Below are 21,004 nucleotides of genomic sequence, written 5' to 3'. Positions count from 1 at the left end.
AAGGGAAAAAGATCTGAGCTTATGCCCTGAGGGAGGGGCTCCAGAGGCTGCAAGGGCATCAGGGAAGCTGGACGACACTGGGGACAGATCTCAGAGAGTCCCTGATTCAGAGAGCAGGGAGACAGCGAGATGAGACGGTAACCTCAGTTATTAAGGGCTCAAAGCGTATTTAATGAGGCAGTGTCGTGTCGACTCTCAGAGACATTTCACTCCACTGACCGCTTCCTAGAATATCTTTAAATGTATAAAATAAAACCCACAGGAATACAAAGGAACCAATTATACTGAAATACAGTTATCCATTTATTTCAAAACCCACAAATTGGTGACATGGTAATAGGGGCTGCTATTAATTACACACTAATTAGAAAGAGCAGGCGGTGGGTCCGATCATACTGAGTAAACAGTTACTGAAAATCTTTGAAACACCCAAAATGAGATGAAAACATCGGCGATTCATCTTAGTGACAGTGACACAGGTCCTGCTGATGCTATTGTGTTTTGTGGCTCACATTCATGGGTGAAAGAAAACCTGAATTTCAGTGTAAAGTCCAGATGTCATTTCCCCCCCCAGTCCAAGTTTATGGACCCTCCTGAACTTCATCTGAGGACACAGCAGGATGAGAGGCCCCAGGCAAGACATGAAAGCAAGGCTCTGCCTTCAGACAACTTGGTTGGACTCCTGTCTTTCCACTCCTGGTGCCAGAGAGACTGCTTCCTTGTACCTCAACTTCCCCATCTGAGAAATGGGATTAATAACAACAATAATATAACAGGACCTCACTTCCTAGGTGGGAGGGAGATGGTCCACGTCAAGCTTCTAGAATAGAGCCTGGCTCCTAGCAATTATAACATTAGTTGTCACTAAGTTCCAGGCCTTTTATTTACATGTATATCACCCCAATTATGTACATTATTGCATTTAACCAATTAAACATTTACTGAGTGCCTGCTGTGTGCCAGCAGACACTGGGGTGACAATAGTGAACACAACAGACCCAAGTCCCATTCCTCAGGGAGCTGACATTCTTACAGGGAGGAGGTTAAAAATAAGTAACATTAACAATAAACAAGCACAATCAATTTTTTTAAAAAAGGAAATAGGTAACACATATATTCTGGCCGTAGTGATAAGAGCTAAAAAGCAAAATGAAGTGGGGACTGGGGAGAGGAATGGGGGGGGCAGGACCCAAGGAAAGTGGTCCTGTGAAGTAAGACAGGTGGGGAAACTGAGGCTTGGAGAGGCAAAGTCACTTCCCTGTGGTTTTCTAGCAAGCAAGTAGCCGGGCTAGGACTGGACTCAGACCTTGTACGCTCTGAGTCCCACGCTGGGAGGAAAACCCAGCTCTGGACCTGGATTATTAGGGCTGATTTTTCTTAACCACCTACCATGGGCCAGGCGTGGCACTCAGCCCTGAACAACCTCTCTGGGTTTTCTGAATTCACTTTTCCAAGATTCAGTCAGTTATCTCACATGTAAAATGAGGGTAATAATACTTCTCTGGGATATTCTGAGAATTCAAAGAATTTAGAGTGGTTCTTGCACATAGGAAGCCCTCAGTAAACATTAGGGATTCATTCAACACATACTTACTGAGCCCCTTCAGTGTGTCAGGCACTGTGCTGGGCTGGGGACCCAGCAGGGAACCATCCAGTTGGAAATCCTTGCCCTCATGGGGCTTCTGTTGCTGTGAGAGAAACAGTCACTTAAGCAGAAAAATGTGGAGTATGTAGAATGATAAGACCGGTGGAGAAAAGAGAACCATATGGCTAAATGGTGGGTGCTGCATCAGAGAAATCAGGGAGGGCTTCTCTGAGGAGGTGGCACTTGAGTATACACCGAGACCTGAAGGAGAGGTGGGAGCAAGTCAGTCCTTCCAGGTGGAGGGAACAGCAAGTGCAAAGGCCCTGAGGTGTGTTGGTGGAACAGCCAGGAGGCCAGAGTGACTGCAGTGGAGTGAGCCAGGGGGAGAGGAAAGGAGGTGGGGGCAGGGGGAACAGGGAGATAGTGCAGGACCTTGTGGGCCACCTACTTTGGATTTTACTTTGAGTGAGAGAGGAGCTAGGGAGGTTTGTGAGCTGAGGAGTTTAATGAACTCACTTAAGTTTTAAAATTATTGTTATTATTGCTGCTGTTGTTATTGTTATTTTTATTCCCGTGTTAAGAAGGGAAACCAGATCAGGGAGTGGCCCAGTGCCTGAGGTGGAGGTAGAACTTGAACCCCGGAATGGAAAGCCCCTCCCTCATCCACCTCGCGAAGGCGCCCTTCCACTCCCCACCAGGGGGCGCCAGAGGCCGGGTGCCCGGTTGAGGGGGGGCGCCTCGTCCCGCCCCCCCCCCCGCCCCTCCCTTCCCTCCTCCCCGCTCCAGGCCCCACCCGGCTCAGACGGCTCCGGACGGGACCGCGAGCACAGGCCGCTCCGCGGCGCCTCAGATTCCCGCGGGACCCCTGCCCAGCCCGCCCGTCCTGTCCAGCCGCCTGTGCACCCCATCGGTGAGTGGCCCCGACCACAGCTGTCGCCTCCCAACCCCTGCCCGTGGAGCTCCGGAACCTGCCTTTGCTCCCGATTAGTCTCCTGCTCGCAAAGACCCTCAGTCCACACCCCGCAGTGTCTAAAGTTCTCCCAAGTGTCCCCAGCCCCTCCCGAAACCTGTCTCCCTGGCTCCCCCCAGCCCCTTCCAGTCTGTAACAGTGTCCCTCACTCTCCACGTCCCTCCCAGTCTTGCCAAGTCTCCCCCACTCACCCCGGTTTCCACTAGTCGCGCTCAACTCTCCTCCCCATCCTCTCAGCTAGAGATCCCTCTTTGGGGTCTCCCAACACCACCCTCCTCCATCTCTGCCCTACTTGGTCCTCTTCCCACCCACGAGCTCCTCTCTTACCTCACCAACCCCATCGCCTGTCCAGCCACCCCAAACCTTCCAGTGATGTCCCCCAGACCTCTCCCTGCCTAGGACACCGACCAAAGCCCCCTTCCTTTGCCAGCATCCCAGGTTCCAGCTCCCACCTCTTCTCTACCTCTCCCACACTCCTGCCTTGACTCCTTTACCCTTTTTTTTTTTTTTTTTTTTTTTAAGAATCATTATGGCTTTATGGATTTTTAACATATTTGATTTTCAGTTATTTTTGATGCTCAAATTGTTGCATCTTTGGGCAGTGGAAGTCCCATCAGTCTGGGTCCTGTGTCCCTGTGACTTGCCCCACCTATCTTTGAGTACTTCCCCACTATCTAACCCAGGTTCACTTGTTCTTTCTGTGCTGCAGCCCTAGAATCAGCCATTTCTCTAAGGAGCTCCGGTATCTTTTAGTGGAAAATGATATTTAGAGACGTCAGTCTGACCATGAAAACAGCAGTAAAATTATATGTATCCAGTTAGACTGATCAAGGAAAAATAAACAAAGAGACAAATGACTGATATCAGGAATGAAAGAGGGGACATCACTACAGATCCTACAGAGAAGGAAAGGCTAGTGAGGGAATTTAGAGAACACATCTGCGTGCTGGGGGTGCTCGTTGCTGCTGGGTTGGTAGTTCTTTCTTTCCCTAACTCCTTAGACCTATGATAGTCTCTGTGGTCAGGTTGCCTGAAGTCCCAGCATGAGCACTTTCTAGCACTTTTGGCAAGTTATTGCTATCTTCCTGAGCCTCCGTTCCCTGGTCCGAAAAGTGGGAATAATAATAACCCTATCTTACAACGTTGTTATGAAGATTAAATGAGGTAGAGCAGTGTCTGGCATGCAGTGATCATATATGTTGAGTTATTCTTATGAATGCCCAAGGCCCTCATGACCTGGGTGCACCTGGGCAATTTCTCAGCTTTATTTCTCACCACTCCTCGTGCAACTGTGTCCAGCCACTCCGTCCAGACATTTCACAGCTCCAGGAGTTTGCACACACTATTCTCTCAGCCTAAATGCCCTTGTCATGCCCACTCTGCAGGGAACAACTCAAAAGTGAGCCCCTCCAGAACTTTGCTGATCCTGTGGTCAGTTCATCATATCCACTTCTGGTGCCCACAAGTCCACTGCCTCGCATTTCCCAGACATCACTGACTGCTTGTGCCCAGGTCCTCTCCTCACTGGGGGCTCTGAGTGGGTGGGGGCTGGTGTCTGGCCTATTTCTGGGTTTACAGCTCCTGATACATGGCGTGATTTCAGTAACAATGTGTGAAATGATGGAAGGGGAGATGGGAGGCAGACCAGAATGAAGGAATGAAGGAATACATTTCTTCCAGGCAGTTTCTGCATCCTTCCCTTTGTCTATCCCTTGGTCTTCCACCATAACTCCCCTTCTTCAGTCATTTCACTGTTAATCTCTTTCTTCCTCCAGTTCTTCCTTCTTCCTATTTTAGCCATCACCTCCCGCCGTCCACCATTAGTGCTCTATACTCCTCTTCCTCTACGCATTCCACCTTGAGCTCCTTTCCTTCTCCTCCTCCTCCACCAGTTCCCCCATCAACACCTTCTCCTTCTCCCACAGGCAGCTCTCTCCCTGCACATCTCCTTGGGCAAGCCCAGTGAGGGTAGCGTGCAGCCACCATGTTCAGCTGGCTGAAGCGAAGCGGGGCACGGAACCAGCAGCCTGAGGCCATCCGCACAGTGACCTCCGCCCTCAAGGAGCTGTACCGCACCAAGCTGCTGCCTCTGGAGGAGCACTACCGCTTCGGGGACTTCCACTCGCCAGCACTGGAGGATGCCGACTTTGATGGCAAGCCCATGGTGCTGGTGGCCGGCCAGTACAGCACAGGCAAGACCAGCTTCATCCAGTACCTGCTGGAGCAGGAGGTGCCAGGCTCCCGTGTGGGGCCCGAGCCTACCACCGACTGCTTTGTGGCCGTCATGCACGGTGACACCGAGGGCACCGTACCGGGCAATGCCCTCGTCGTTGACCCAGACAAGCCCTTCCGAAAACTCAACCCCTTTGGAAACACCTTCCTCAACAGGTGTGTAGCTGGGAGCCAAGGAGGCATCTTCCTGTCCCTGGCCCCCATCTCAGTCCCTTCCCCACCCGTGTTTCTCTCCTTTTCAGCCCCAGTTTCCTTCTCTCTACCTGATCCTCCCCCCTTCCTGCCTCTGCTCCCCTGCCTTCTCTAGAGGAACAGTGGAGCCAGCCTCCCTGGGTTCTACTCCTGTCTCCTGGGCGGCCTTGGGCAAATGACGTAACTTCTCTGTCTCTCTTATCCTGGTCTGGAAAAAGGGGATAATCATAGGGTTGTTGTGAGAACTAAAGGAACTAATACCTACAAAGTGCTTAGAACAGCACCTGGCACAAAGTATGCGTAAATGCTCAGTAAATATCAGCTCTGATTTTTGTTATAGTTATTCTCTGTCCTGATCTTCCTTTTCTCTTTCAAGTCTTCTGTCCTCTGTACCTGATGCACCCTCTGTGCAGACCTGGTTTGCCTTCCTCCTGCATCTCCATTGACCCCTGCCCTTCCCTCTGCCCCAGGTTCATGTGCGCCCAGCTCCCCAATCAAGTCCTGGAGAGCATTAGCATTATTGACACCCCAGGTATCCTGTCAGGTGCCAAACAGAGAGTGAGCCGTGGTAAGTGAGACTGGACTCCTGGGTCTGAGGGAGGAGGGGCTGGGGGCCTGGGCTCCTGGGTCTGAGGGAGGCAGCCCGGGTCTCTGCTAGGACTTGCTCCTGTGTCAGCTGGCCCTGAGCTGGCTGGGAAGGGAAGGGAGCTGGTGGAAGAAAGGCTGTGATTCCCCCATGTTGGTGCACGTTGCTGGTGGGGGAGGTGGTGGGTGAACACGTGTGAACAGGCCACAGCTGCATGTCTGGGCATCCCGAAGGGCAGAGAGGGAGACAGAGACAGAGAGACAGAGATACACAAAGTCATAGACAGAGAGACAGAGAAACTCGAGGCCCAGAGAGGAGACAGAGCTTAGCAGGGAGGCCCTGGGCACTGTGAGCTCCTGGCGAGTCTGGGCCACAGATGGGGTTGAGAAGGAGCTGGGAGGGGGGATCTGGGCAGGGGCCAAGGCCTGGCGTGGAATTTATAAACAGCTGTGCAGGGGGAGCGGCAGGAGGCGAATTCCAGCGGGGCCTCCAGAGCCTGGCCCCCACCGCTGCCCAGCGTGGCTCAGCATCTGCACCCCACACCCCCACCCCAGCATTTCAGTCCCCTGCTCCGCGCCCCAGAGGCCAGGAACTGGGGCAAAAGAGGCTGCAGTGTGGGTCAGAGGGGACCGGGAGGCTGGGCCTTGGGGTAGGGTGAGGGCGCGGAGCGTTACGGTGTTCCTGGCTGCAGGCCCAGCCCCAGTGTTCGTGCGTCCCTGGAGAGAAAGGCAGGGGGCAGCTGCAGAAGCGATTGGGAGGGCGCGCTGCCAGCCGGAGGGGGGAGGCAGAAGGGCGGCAGGGAGTTCCTGGGAGAGCTAGAGGGAACGGGTCTCCAAGCCAGCGCAGGGGTGCCAGGTGGGGGGGCCCAAACGTAGTGGGAAGGGGGGAGAGTTGAGAACGGGTCTCCTTCCCTGGCAGGAGGCAGAGGAGGAGAGTCTGTCTGGCTCTCTGTGTGGATGTGCCTGTGTGTGTCTGAGAATCTGTGCCTGTGGCTGTGACTTTTTGCGCCCCTGAAGGACTGTGGGGGACTTTGTGTTATTGTGTCTCTGTATGCCATTGTATTGTGAAGTGTTGGGTGAGTGTGTGTGTGTAAGGGAATCTTTTGTGTAACTGGATAATTTAGCGTGTGGCTGGGAAAGTGTGTAATTGGGGTGTGACTGGGATTATGAAAGATTCTGGGTGTGTCTGTGCATCTGTGTGTGTCAGGGCTGGGCTTGTGGTTGTACCTGTGTGTGACTTTGTGTGGCCGTGTGGGACTGTATAAGCCTGAGGGTCTTTGTTGGATTGTGTGTGACTGCATGTGATGGTATCTCTGTGTACAGTCGTGTGCTCGAGCGTGTGTGCTCGTGTCTGTTACTTTCTGTGGCTCACACAGTGTCTTTGTGATTGTGTGACCACGCATATCTGTGTACGTCCTAGATTGTGAGCAAGGGTGTCTCTGGGAGCCTGCAACTTCTAGCGTGTGACCAGGTGTGTGCTACTGGGTATTCACGTGTGTGTGCATTCATGTGTGTGTGCATTGGTGGAGTGTGTGGCTGCCTCTGTGTGTAATATCTGTGAACATGCGTGTATGTGATTGTGGCAGAATGGAGCCCTTTGGCGGGGTTCAAATCTGGGCTCTGCTCTTTTTAATCTGTGGGACCTTGGGCAAGCTACTATAAATTGGGACTGATAATAGTGTCAGCCACATAGGTTACAGCGAGGGTTAACATTAAATGTTAAAACATGGGAAGCACTGAAAAGAGTGTGCGGCACACAGTAGGTGCTATGGAAGTGCTAATGCGACTGTTTTTCCTGTGTGAGTGCGTGTGTGCCCTGGGTTTCTCTCTGCCACGTCTCCCATTCCCACACTGACTCAACCTCCTTCCCTCCTTCCCTCCCGCATGAGACACACTTTCCAAATTTGGGCTGGTGTGTGTGTTTATGTAGGCACTGGGGAAGGAGGGGGCCCCAGCTGCAGTCCCTCTAATGACCTGGCCCTTCCTGCCCCCAGTGTCCCCCACCCGTCCAGTCCATTCCATTCCCCAGCGGCCATAAGGAGCCTGCTTCCTCCTTGGCAGGATGGGCCTGGCACCAGCTCCCCCATGAGGGCTCCTGCTCTGTGGACTCCCACCTGTGTGCCTTGATTCCTCATCTGGAAAATGGGGGTCATAAAAGTGTCTGTCTGCCTGGGGTTGTTTTGCGGATTCGATGAGTTGAATCAGGGAGAGCATGAAGTGATGTCAGGTGAATCAGTGATGGTTCCCCTGTTCTGCCATTTAACACCTCATCCTCCAGACCACTCTGTGGTCACTTATCCGAGAAGCCCTTCCTGACCCCCCAGGCTGGGTCAGGCACCCCCTCTGTGCTCCCGCAGCTCTCTGGGCTTCCCGGATCCCAGCCTGACCCTCTGGGGACAGCTCTGTGTCCCAAGTGGACTGTGACTGCCTGAGCAAGCCATGGCCCCAGCACAGAGCAGGCGGCTGTGGGGATGGCTCCTGAAGGATTCCCCCATTGTGTCTGGCACGCATCGTGACTAATACCTGTTCAGCACTTACCATGCGCTCAGCAGTGGGGTTTTCTTTTCTTCTTCCCCCCCCCCCTACTTCCGCCTCCCTCCCCCCACTCCGGTTCAAGTGGTTGTTTCTCAGTCTAGTTGTGTATGACACAGTTCCCTGGCCCATGCTGGTGTTATGAGCCTTGTGCTCCCCTCAGCTGAGGCCGTTGGTTGCCGGTCATTGGTCAGCCGCTCACAGCAGTTCATGGCAGCTGTCGCCGACTGCTGGCCGCTCACGATGGCTGCTGGCCACTCACGCTGGCCACCATCCACTCATGGTACCCCATGGCAGCACACCGCAGACCACCGCAGCCCAGCTCCAGAGAGAGCCGTTGTTCACAGGCTTAACTGTAGAGGGCACAGCTCACTGGCCCATGTGGGAATCGAACCGGTGACCTCCGCATTAGGAGCACAGCACTCCAACCACCTGAGCTACCAGGCCAGCCCTGTTTTTTGTTTTTGTTGTTGTTGTTTTTTAACAGTTTTATTGGGGTATAATTTACATGCTTAAAACTCACCCATTTTAAGTGTACAGTTCAGTGCCAGGCACTGGTTTAAGCTCTTTTTTTTTTTTTAATTTTATTAAATTTATTGGGGTGACATTTGTTAGTAAATGGTTTAAGCTCTTTATATATGCTAGCTCATTTATATTCTTTTAATGTTCACACCAGTCCTATGAGGTTGGTTCTGTTACGAGTTTCATGTCATATAAGAGGAAACAGATTCAGAGAGGTTTCCTACTTAAGGTCACACAGCTGATGGGGGCAGAGCCAGCATTCAAACCCAGTTCTTGCTGACTGACCTCTCTGTTCTCCCAAGCCTCCCTTGGGAGTGAATAGTGTGAATGAGGAAATGAGTGGTGAAAGAATGAATGAATGAACCCAGGAGCCAGTTGTTGGAATGGGTGCTCCACGAGGGCAAAGGCCTTGTATGTGTGTCCTCTGTGGTATCGCCAGTGCCCAGGACAGGGCCTGGTACACGGAAGACTCTCAGTCAGTATTGGTAAATACATGAAAGATATTAACATCTGCTATGACAAGAGCATTGTCAGGGCCAACGTGAACTCTCTAGTTGCTGGGTTGTGGGGAGATCAGACAGGCCTGGGGAGGGGCTGGGGTGATGGAGACACTTGGGGGGTTGGGGGGCCCATGGAAGCACACAAGGTGTCTGTTAGGAACCAGTTCAGTATTTTAACAACTTGTACACCCGGACCAATGTACACCACTAGTCTGCAGAATGAATGAATGAAAAAGGGGAGGGGGTGATTGTCCCCTGTAGTCAGATGGCTTGAGAGACTGGGGCCAGATTGATAGGAGTTGTTCTGGGGGCTGGGGGGCAGAGTAGTGGGCTACACAGAGGCCTTGGCTATTTTGCGTAGACAAGGATTTTGATGGTTAACAACCTGGACATCCGTACAGTCCGATATCAACCCAAATAGATGCCTCCGTATGGCTGGAGGGTGGGGGGCTGATCTTTGTCCCACCCCCCTCCCCCAGGCTATGACTTCCCAGCCGTGCTGCGCTGGTTCGCCGAGCGTGTGGACCTCATCATCCTGCTGTTTGACGCCCACAAGCTGGAGATCTCCGACGAGTTCTCTGAGGCCATCGGCGCTCTGCGAGGCCACGAAGACAAGATCCGTGTGGTGCTCAATAAGGCCGACATGGTGGAGACGCAGCAGTTGATGCGTGTCTACGGGGCGCTCATGTGGGCTCTGGGCAAGGTGGTGGGCACGCCCGAGGTGCTGCGCGTCTATATCGGTTCCTTCTGGTCCCAGCCCCTCCTGGTGCCTGACAACCGGCGCCTATTCGAGCTGGAGGAGCAGGACCTCTTCCGCGACATCCAGGGCCTGCCACGCCACGCAGCCCTGCGCAAGCTCAATGACCTCGTGAAGAGGGCCCGGCTGGTGCGGGTGAGTAGGGGTGGGGGGCAGGGGGAAGGGCAGTACTGAGAGACAGGGAGGCAGAGGCAGTCTGGCCTTTCCTTTGATCTTCCTTGGTCAGAGGCTGCTAGTCACGGATTTATCAGCTCTCTGATTAGTTAGTTGTCTAATCTAAGAGAGTTCTCTAAACTGGATTATTCTGGTGCAGAGTGGACTGGGGGAAGCAGAATTGCATGGAGAATTGTTCTTCTACCATTGCGTTTCTGTCTTTGTCTTTTCTGTCATATTTTTCCTTCATTCGTCACCTATCATTGATCAGACTGTACCATGTCCAGTCCAGGACTCCCATGTCACTCAGCAAAAACCAGGCCTTCCCTGTGGCTCACCCCCACAACCTGCCTTTCCTCTCTGTCTTCATCTTCCACTCCTTTCCCATCATTCATTGCACTTCACACTGGCCTCAGTCCTACCTCAGGGCCTTTGCACTTGCTATTGTCTTTTCCTGGAGACCTCCCCCTTCTCATTCCCCTCCCACCTGGCTATCCACATGGCTCACTTGTCACCTAGTTCAAGTCTTTACTCAAATGTCCTCTCTGGAAGGTTTCCCTGCCTGCCCTCCCTTTTTTATGACTCTAACTACCCCCCTTGCGAGTCCTGCTTTATCCCTGTTGTAGTTTTCTTCATAGTAGTCATTACTGCTTGGCCTTATGTTATCCATTCATTGGGTTTCTATGTTTACTGCCTGTCTCCTCCACTCACATTTAAGCTCCACAAAAGCAGGGATCTTTCTTTGGATTTGTTCCCTGTATCCCCAGTGCCTGGAACAGATTTCGTGCTCAGTAAATATTTATTGAATTAATGACATTGAACAAACGCTCACATTCAACAAAAACTCTTCTGTGCCTGGCCCTGTTCCAGATGGTGTAGGGGACACAGCAGTGACCAAGGCAGTCCAGGGGAGGAGAAAGACCCATCCCCAGACAAGGACAACCCAGCATGGTCAGGGCTAGAACTGGGGAGGCTGGGAGTAATCAGAGAGGGCTTCTTGGAGGAGAGAGCACCTGAGCTGTGAACTAGAGGATGAGGAGGACAAGGAGCAGAAGGGATTCTAGACAGTGGGAGCAGCAAACACATGGACTGGAAGTAGAACGTGGCAGGTTCAAGGAACAGGGAAAATGTCAGGTGAACGTAGTGTGGGCAGTGCAAGTAACTGAACCTGAGGCTGTGGAGGTGGATGGCAGTCAGACCACCCAGGGCTGGAGCCAGGAACCCGCGCTTTGTGCTGAGAGAGCTGGGGAGCGTGGAAAGGGTCAATGCAGGGGAGGGACATCGTTAGACTCCAGCTGCCTTCTGGAGGGTGGATTCAAGGGCTGTGAGACAGGGGCTGCAGACCAGGGGACCCATGAACGGGGAGGAGGCTGGATCAGGACAGGGCCTTGGGGAAGGGGAGGAGAGCACTGGTTTCAGAGTGATTTTGGAGGCTGAATGGAACATTCATGGGGGAGGCTGCCAGGGTGGAGGAGGGGCAGGAAGCTGGGCAGGCAGGGAGGCCCAGAAGGTTATGGGGGGTGGAGGGGCCTGAGGTGTTGATTTAAGGAGCAGTGGAGAAGGGGGTGAGTCACAGCCCCCACCCCCACCCCAGGAATCCTCCTTGGGAGGGAGCAGCCCAGTGTGGGCTGGAGCCTTCAGAGTCCACCTTTCTCTCCTGCCAGGCTCTGAACTGTCTCTCTCTATCCTTATTTCTACCTCTTTCTCAGTTTCTTTCTCTCAGTGTCTTCTTTTCTCTCCCTCTCTCCTTCCCTCTTTCTCTCTCTCCTGAGTTCCCTTCTTCTGCCTTTACCTCTCCGTCTTTCTATCTTTCTCAATCCCCCCATGGTTCGCCCTAATCCCCGTCCCCCCCCGCCCCCCCCTCCCCACGGACCCCTGTTCCCCAGGCCTTGGGGAAGCAGACAGCGTCAGGAGCTGGAGCCCAGGGCCACAGTATGGTGGGGCAAGGTCGGGCCCGACACCTGGTGCCCCCGCGGCGGCTGCGGAAACCCGGACAAACCCCGGAGTCCGGGACCCGCGTCCCGGCCCACCCCGCCCTCCCACCTTATCTCTTCCTGGCACCTTCCCCCGTTTCCTCTCTGGAAAAGCCATCAGCGCCCTCTCGCCTCCCCTCTCTGGTCCCGGAGTAGCCGCCCTTAGGCCCCGCCCCTCACCTTATTGGCCCAGCCTCACGGGCCACGCCCACCAGCCTGGCCACACCCCTGTCCTGATTGGCCCCTCACACTTACAGACCATTCCTTCCCCTTCCTCCTGAAGATTCAACCATGGCTCCCCAGTGCCGCTCAAGATACAGCGACCACTGTGACCAAGACTCGCTGCCCCTCCCCGCCCCATGTCACCTGCTCATTCCCCACATATGATTCTACAACACATGGTCCAGCCATCAAACAACTGTTTACCTTTCCCTGTGCTCTCCTCCAAGGGTACAAGGCCTTTCTGGACGCTTGGTAGTGACCCCTCTGTACGATGTAGGGTTTGTCCTTGGGCTCTGCCCTTCGGTAGAAGTGATAACTGCTAGAAGGGGCGATTTCACTGTGCTGTGATACTTGAGGCCAAGGTCTTGGGAGAGTCTGAGTCTATAAAGAGGCCAAATGCACTGACCCTCATGCCGAGCTTCTCTGAGCAGCCCAATGACATTCATTCAAGTTACTAAGCACCTACCACGTGTCTCTCCCCCTCCCCCGATACACACTGTTCTAGACCCTGGGGATACAGCAGGGAGCAAACCAGACAAAGTTTCTTTTCTTGTAGAATTACTTTGTAATGGAGAAGTGGGTATTAAATTAATCTATAATATTATATTGTATGTGATAAGGATTATGAAGAAAGATGAAGCAGAGGAGAGACTGGTGAGGGGCTATTTTAGGGACATCAGGGAGGGTTTCCCAGAAGAGGTGATACTGGAGCAGAGACCTGAAGAAGAGGAAGAGGGGAGCTGAGTGGAGATCTGGGGGAGACCATACCAGGCAGAGGGAACAGCAAGTGCAGAGGCCCTGAGGCAGGAACATGTTTGAATAAGGAGCCCAGGGTGGCTGCAGGAGACAGGGTGGTGGGAAGTGGGAGGAGACGAGGACTCAGAAGCAGCCAGAGTCACTAAAATTTTTAGCATTCTAAACTGATGATTCATTAAACAAGTGTTTTTAATTGAACATTTAAGAACATTAAAGCATTCATGCTCTGTCAAACATGCTTCGTCCCACCACCTCTCAGGGTCTCTTCCCTAGAGGTGTAGGTAGTTTTTTGTGTCTTTTTCCAGACATATTCTGTTTTTATTTAAGCATATACATTTAAATATTGAGCTTCCTATTTAAAAAAAAAAAAAGGACATACTGTGCTCATTATTCTGCCCTCTTTGTTTATTTTTTGATAACTTATGAGATTGTGGCTCAAAGGTTCCCAAGTTCGTTGGTTTATTTTACAAATATTTCTTGAGTGCTTTATGTGCACATTTTGCCGGTGCTGAGGACAGAGGGAACAAATGACATCCCAGCCCTCCAATGGAAGGAGACAGAATAAGTAAACCAAAAGACAAATAAAATAATGATGAATTGTGGTAAATGTTGTGAACAAAACGATGAAGGTGAAAATGATGAAGACAGAAAATAATTGGATGGTGATGGCTGGGGCACCTACCTCTCATAGAATAGCCTCTGTGAGGAGGCAACATTAAAAGAAAGCTGAGGGAGCCAGCTGTGGGAAGTGCAGTGCAGAGTTCTAAGCAGCGTGGCATGTGCAAAGGCCCTGAGGTAGGAAAAGGGTTTGCATGCTGGTAAAACAATTAAGACAGGTGAGGAAGCTGGAGTAGTGAGTGAAGGGAGATAATGTTGGATGAAGTGGCAGGAGCCAAATCATGTAGAGCATTGCTTCTCAAGCCTTTCAGTCTCAGGACCTCTTTGCACTCTTAAAAATAATTGAGAACCCCAAATAGTTTGCATATACATGGCCGAAATCTGTCTATATTGATCATATTAGAGGTTAAAAATGAAAGAATGTTTATTTATCTCATAATTAACCAACAACTAATAATTATATAATTATTAATAAGTAGTAATTTATTATAAATGTTATCAGTAGGTTTTTTATGTTAATTTATATTAACAAATATCGATAATATTATAAGATCACTTAAAATAACAATAAGCCTAAGTTAACCTAAGTAACAGATGTTTTATGAAAATTAACTATTTTTTCCTAACAAAAAAATTAGGAAGGACAGTGAGCCCATTTTACACTTTGTAAATTTCTTTAATGTCTGACTTTCCACGTGTTGTAACCTTCAAATAACTCCACTGACCACTCGAGAAAATGAGAGTAAAAAAGAGAAATAGTGTCTTAATACTATTATTTTTTGTTACTTTTGATTGTGTAAACCCTTATGGGTCTCTCGGGACCCCCTGGGGTTCCCCAGACCATACTTTGAGAATTACTTCTGTAGGGCCTTATCAGCTGTGGTAGGAATTTTGAACTTGGATAAGAAGCAAATCAAGATTTTGGAGCAGTGTCTAGTGGTCTGGTGTTTGTTCCTTGGGAAAAGAAAAAAGAAAAAATCCCTCCAGCTGCTGCTGCATGGAGAAGGGATTGTAGGGGCAAGAGGAGAAGCCCGGAGACCAGTGGGGTAACCAATGTGTCTCCTCAGGCAAAGGATGGTGATGGCTGGGACTGGGGGGGGTGGCCACTGAGGTGGAGAAAAATGAAAAAGAGAGTTAGGAGGCAGCAAGGAAAGGACTCGCTGTGGGGTTGTAAGTGGCCAGTGAGGAGTAAGAACGAAATCAGGAGTGATTTCTCGATTTCTGGCCTCCACTGGGGAGGGAGAAGTGGGGTGCTATTTGTTCTCCGAGATGGGCACAGCTGAGAGGGCCACAGCTCTGGGGGCTGCACCCGAATTCCACTGAGGGCGTCCTAAGACGGAGCTGTCCAGGAATGTTGACGAGGCAATCATCTGAGCCTTGAGCGCCAGGGAGAGGCTTAGACTGGTATGTAGACTGGGCAGTGGGCGGGGCTGAGGAGTGTTTCAGCCACGGGAGGGGCTGGGATTGCTTAGAAGAGAGGAGGAACCCTTCCACCTGTGGTGGCAGCTGCTCACCTGTAACTGTTTCACATGCAAATTCTCAGGCCCAGCCCCAGACCAAGTGTATCAGCTACTCTGGGCCAGAGGCCCCAGGAACCTGTGTTTTAATGAGCCCCACGGGTGACTGAGGCAAGCTCAGGTGAGAACTCTCCTCCCACAGGTTCACACGTACATCATCAGCTACCTGAAGAAGGAGATGCCCTCCGTGTTTGGTAAGGAGAACAAGAAGAAGCAGCTGATCCTCAAGCTGCCCGTTATCTTCGCTAAGATTCAGCTGGAGCATCACATATCTCCAGGCGACTTCCCCGACTGCCAGAAGATGCAGGTGGGTGGTCTCCCAGGAGGGAGGCACAAGGAGTGCTGGGAAGGTGGCTTCTGTGGGCTCCCGGATGGGGCCTCGAAAATGAAAACAGGATTGATGGATGGCAGATTCTGGAAAGAACCTTCCACAAATGGTTCCCTGGGAGCATGGTTTTATGGGTTAGGATAAGGGAGCGAAGAGAAAACCCCAAATGACTGTGGCTTAATTCGGATAGAAGTTCATTTCTCTCCTTCATGAAAGTCCTGGAAGATGGTCCAGGGCTGGTTTGGTACTCTACAGAACCAGGGATCCAGTCTCCGTCTGTTTTAGCTCTCCTCCTGGAGGCCCAAGAACCCCTCATAGTACAAAATGGCTGTGGAAACTCCAACCCTTGTGTCTGCATTCCAGCCAGAAAGAAAAGCGGGAATGGGATGGAGAAGCTAATGGGATAGTCACTCTCTTTAAGGACACTTTCTAGAACAATACTGTCCAATAGTACTTTCTACAATGATGAAAGGATTCTGTTGTGTTGTGCAATCTGGTAACCACATTAGAACTGAAATTTTACGTTTTATTTCATTTTAACTCATTTAAATTTAAATAAGCATGCGTGGCTACTGTATTGAACAGGGCAATTCTGTTATAGAGTTGCACATGCAACCAACTTGTATTGACATCTAGTTGGCTAGAACTTAGTCACACAGTCACTGCTGGCTGCAAGGGAAGCTGGGAAGTGTAGTCTTTCCTCTAGGTGGACAGCTAGTCCAGGTAACGTTCAGGGATTCCAGGACTGAGGAAGAAGGGACAAATGGATCTTGGGGGACCATTGGGAGGCTCCTCGCAGGTCCAGACCTAGGATTAACCTGTGTTGGGGAAAGCGTTGGGTCTGGGTGTGGTTGCATGAGGTAAATGAAGAGTTACTGGGGGTGGGCAGGGCAAGAGTGACCTAATGAACATAGAGAGAGGTCCTGGCTCTGGCATGGGGGGGGATTAGCCCCTGACCCAGGCCGAGGGCTGATGCTCAAAGCATGTGACCTTTGGGGCTGAGATGTTTCCAGCTCAAGACTCTGAGGAATCATAGTAGTGAATTTCACCTTGGCCACTTACTAGCTCCATGAACTTGGGCAAATTACTTCCTTTTCGAAGCCTGTTTCTTCAATTGGAAAATGGGCATCTTCATAGTATGTACCTACCGTGTTTCCCTGAAAATAAGACCTAACCAGAAAATAAGCACTAGCTTGATTTTTCACGATGCTCGTAGTATAAAATAAGTCCTAATGCATCTTTTGGAACAAAAATTAATATAAAACCCGGTCTTATTTTCGGGGAAATATGGTAGGGCTTATTTTATATTACAAGCAACCTGAAAAATCATACTAAGGCTTATTTTCCTGTTAGGTCTTATTTTCGGGGAAACACGGTATTGCCATGAGTGCTGAATCAGCTAATGTTTGCAACCCCCTTAGAACAGTGTCTGGCACAGAGTTTGGACTAGATCAAGGCTTCTCAACCTTAGTACCACGGACATTTGGGGCCAGAGAATTCTTCATTGTAGGGGGCTGTCCTGTGCATTGCAGAATGTTTAGAGGCATCCCTGGCCTCTGCTCACTGGATGCCAGTAGCACCCCCCAGCTGTGACAATCAAAAATGTCTCTAGATCTTCCCAACTGTCCCGTGGGGGGTACTGTCACCCCTGATTGAGAACTGCTGCACTAAATAGCAGCTGTTAATATTACTTTGACATTTATTGAGTACTTTATCCAGACAAATTCATTTAGCCTTTCCCACCCACAAACGAGGGGAGTGTTAGCAATCTGTTTTACAAATGTGGAAACTGAGGCCCAGAGAGGTGAAGTCACTTGCCTAAGGATACACAGCTCCTAAGTGGCAGAGCAGGGTGGGAACCCTGACAACCTGGCCTTGGAGTCCTGTCCCCCACTTCCCCATCACACCCCCATCTCTTTATGGTCACGATCAGCGGCCCTCTCTGTCTTGGCTCTGGAAATGAATGTGGTGCCATGATATGGGTCTGTCTTTGTGGCGACTTTCCCAGTGCAGGTGACTTAGAGCTGCCTGTGTCAGAAGTGGTGTGACCACAAACCCAGCCCCACAGCTGTGCTGGCACAGGGTGACTTGAGGGGGAGGTCCCAGGATCTCCTAATGATCTGTCCATCCCAAAGCGAACCTCCACATTCGGCAGCAAGCCCCTTAGCCCTTTTTGGGTGGTGGGGTAACGGCTAACAGAGTGGCAGGAATTGAATATTCTAAACTTACATTACAGAGGGGGAGCTGGCTGGGCAGCTGGGTTGCCCAGGGGATGGGCACAGCTGAGGGCTGACTGTCTAGGACTCTGGTAAAGCTGGAGCTAATGTCAAAATGTTGAAATCCTTCTGCACCAGCTGACAAATGGCTGCTGCTCTGGGTCATTGGAGGTCCCCTGAGCTCCCTACTATCCAGTGGTTCTGGGGCGTGCCCGGCACAAGGGGAGGACCCATGGGATCCTGTTGCCCAAATCTCTTCTGAGTGGTGGGTGCCCAAGCAGCTATTCAAATACATCTGCCCCTCTCAGTAAAGAGCTGCTACCTGAGCTGCCCAAGAGTCCTGGTGCCACCAATGGACTGGGCCTCGGGGATGGTGCCCCCTGACATTTTGATGCCCCCTTCCCTCCCCACAGGACCTGCTGATGGCTCATGACTTCACCAAATTCCACTCGTTGAAGCCAAAGCTGCTGGAGGCCCTTGACGACATGCTGACACACGACATTGCGAAGCTCATGCCCCTGCTGCGGCAGGAGGAGCTGGAGAGCACAGAGGTGGGAGTGCAGGGTGGCGCTTTTGAGGGCACCCACATGGGCCCATTCGTGGAGCGGGGGCCTGACGAAGCCCTGGAGGATGGCGAGGAGGGCTCGGACGATGACTCCGAGTGGGTGGTGACCAAGGACAAGTCCAAATACGACGAGATCTTCTACAACCTGGCGCCAGCTGATGGCAAGCTGAGTGGCACCAAAGCCAAGACCTGGATGGTGGGCACTAAGCTCCCCAACTCAGTGCTGGGGCGTATCTGGAAGCTGAGCGATGTCGACCGGGATGGCATGCTGGATGACGAGGAGTTCGCCCTGGCCAGCCACCTTATCGAGGCTAAGCTCGAGGGCCATGGGCTGCCCAACAACCTGCCCCGCCGCCTTGTGCCACCCTCCAAGCGGCGCCACAAGGGCTCCGCTGAGTGAGGCTGCCGCTGCTTGCCGGCCCTCCCTCCATTTGCCCTGCTGTGGCTCCCCAGCTTTGGTCAGCTGCACATACATCCCCATCCTGGCCCACACGCACCCTGCCTGCTCACCTTCCCAGCTGTAAGGATGGGGGTCTCTCTACCCCCACTGCCAGACAGAGGGGACCAGGAGAGGGGCAAGTCTTCTCTGCCCACCCTTCTCACATCTACCCTCACATACACTTAGGTACATCAGTCACACCGACACTAACACCACACACAGCCATCCATCCATTCATCATTCAATCAAGTATTTATTGAGCACCTACTACAGTCGATGTTTGGGGCTTGTTCTAGGCACTGGGGATTCCAGCAGGGAGCAAAATAGACACATATATGCCCTCATGGAGCCGACATTCTCAGGAGACAGCACCTACATAGTCACTCAAACACACACAGACACACAACTGGCCCTAACCAGTCTGATCCCTGACTCTGGACAGGATCCCTCGCCTCTCCCCATAAGTGAGTGGCCCACTTGGTTGAAATGACTAACAGACAGGCCCCCTGTTGCACTTCCTCTGGCCCACCCAGGCAAGGACCCCCACCCTATCATGTCCTCAGGCCTTGGGACCACTGGGGGCTCAGAGGGGAGACACAACCTCCTTCTTCCTCAGATGGACTCCTCTTAGCCCCTCCCTGAGCTCTGGTCATACCCGTTTCTTTAATAAGGATCTTTAGGGAACAGAAAAGACCTTCCCATCCTTGCTCCTCCCAGACAGTCCGACCTTAGGTATTTCTGCCCTTTGCCCACCGGCCCTGGATTGAAAGCCCAGCCTGCCCCCCCCCCCCCGCCCCCACAGCTAGTGGTCCGGATTTTAGACTGCTGGGACCCAGCCTCGCTGTCCACCATGAGTCCATATTTAAGTGGAGCCCCTACCAGATATAAAAGACTCCAGGGCTTTATTTTAGTCCCCTTTTCAGGGATGTGGGTGGGAGGGGAGGGACGGGCTCTTGGTGCTACAGCCCTCCCTCCCTATAGGGACCTCGAAACCCCCCACTGTTCCTGCCATCACCACATATTAGTGCTTGACCCTAGTGGGGACTCCACGTAAAAAATGGGGAAGAGGAAAACAGGTGGGGACGATGCCCCCTCCCCTCCAAGGTGCTGGCTGGGATTCCCACGCTCACCATCACCTCCGCCCCATGCCTGGGAGGGGCCTGTGAACAGAATAGCGGCTCCACAGAGTGAATAAAACTAAAGCTTCTTTCCACGTGGGAGTCAGGCTGTTTTGGGATGGGATGGGAGTGGAGGGGGGAAAGGCTCCGCCTCTGACCCCCAGGGAAGGAAAGCCCCGGGCAGGACTTGAGGAGGGGTCCCCTTCTAGCTCTCAAGGGTAGGGGTGGAGGCCATGACTCAATGCCGCGGAGCCTAATGACTCAGGCCTGGGCTGGGGGCCAGACCGACATATTTTCCGAAGAAAAGTTACTCTGGGGCCCTCCCTTCGGGACATCCCTTCCTCCCACCGCTCGCCGCGGGGGCCTGGGAACCGAGCCCTGGGGCGTGGAGTTGTGTACGCGCGAGCTGGGGCACAACGTGTCTCCCTCCCTGTCCGCCATCGTACACCCATACACTGGGGTACACAATTCCTGACACGTCACGGACAAACGGGCTCCTGGAGGGGTGGAGGTGGTGCTGCCCACAGAACCACCACGCGTGCGCTCGCGCCCACGCCCAGGGGACTCGGCCTTCGCTATGCAACGGACACACACCCAAGACCACACCCACAGCACCCCGGGACACGGTGGCCACGCGCTCCCCGACGCCGCGGCTTCCAGCGCCCTCTGGCGGACACTCGGGAGCTGTTGGTGAATCCCCGGTCGGAGGTGGTCGGTGCTCAGGTCTCCAGGGCCACGATCCCGGGTCTGTCATCTTCCCAACACTCTGCGCAAGGATCCAGCTGGGTTCCCTATGTGGCGCCTTTCTTCGTGTCCTTTTTCCTTTTTGAGTCCAAAGCGGCCTTCTTGAGGCCCTGGATCCCTATGGGTGGGTGCCAGGGCCCGAGGGCCTCTGAGCTCCCTTTCTTATTCGTAAACAGTTAAGATTTGATTCAAAAATGAAGTCTCCGGGGCGAGGCAGTAATAATAGCTAACATTTAGATATCAGGCACGATTATTAAACGCTTTATGTAAATATATTATTTCGTTTAATCTTCAGAATAAGCTGTGAGGCAGATGTACCGTTATCTCCCTATCTCACAGACGAAGAAATTGAGGTAGAACTAATAAGTAGCGTGCCCACGATTATTGATTCTGAGTCTGCTCTTCTAGGGTTCTTACAGTGTATGTTTCTTACATTCCTGGCATATACATTTCTGTGCTTCCAACCTCGACAGTCCGAAA

The 21,004-nt window shown here is 52.2% G+C and overlaps 1 protein-coding gene across 1 annotated transcript; it reads left to right on the top strand.

Annotated features, from left to right (window-relative positions):
* The first annotated feature begins 2,360 nt into the window (after nucleotides 1-2,360).
* Nucleotides 2,361-19,875, top strand: EHD2 (EH domain containing 2). Its single transcript, XM_019752665.3, has 6 exons — nucleotides 2,361-2,495; nucleotides 4,481-4,943; nucleotides 5,450-5,547; nucleotides 9,598-10,010; nucleotides 15,257-15,421; nucleotides 18,072-19,875. Exons 2-6 carry the CDS (start codon nucleotides 4,540-4,542, stop codon nucleotides 18,621-18,623), a joined length of 1,632 nt encoding a protein of 543 aa, XP_019608224.1. The 5' UTR covers nucleotides 2,361-2,495; nucleotides 4,481-4,539; the 3' UTR covers nucleotides 18,624-19,875.
* Nucleotides 19,876-21,004: the final 1,129 nt, after the last annotated feature.

This window comes from Rhinolophus sinicus, chromosome 8 (assembly GCF_057876585.1).
Source record: "Rhinolophus sinicus isolate RSI-liver-muscle chromosome 8, RSI-T2T, whole genome shotgun sequence".
Lineage (NCBI taxonomy): Eukaryota > Metazoa > Chordata > Mammalia > Chiroptera > Rhinolophidae > Rhinolophus > Rhinolophus sinicus.
The sequence above is the reverse complement of the archived record's forward strand: the minus strand, read 5'-3'. Positions and strand labels throughout refer to the sequence as shown.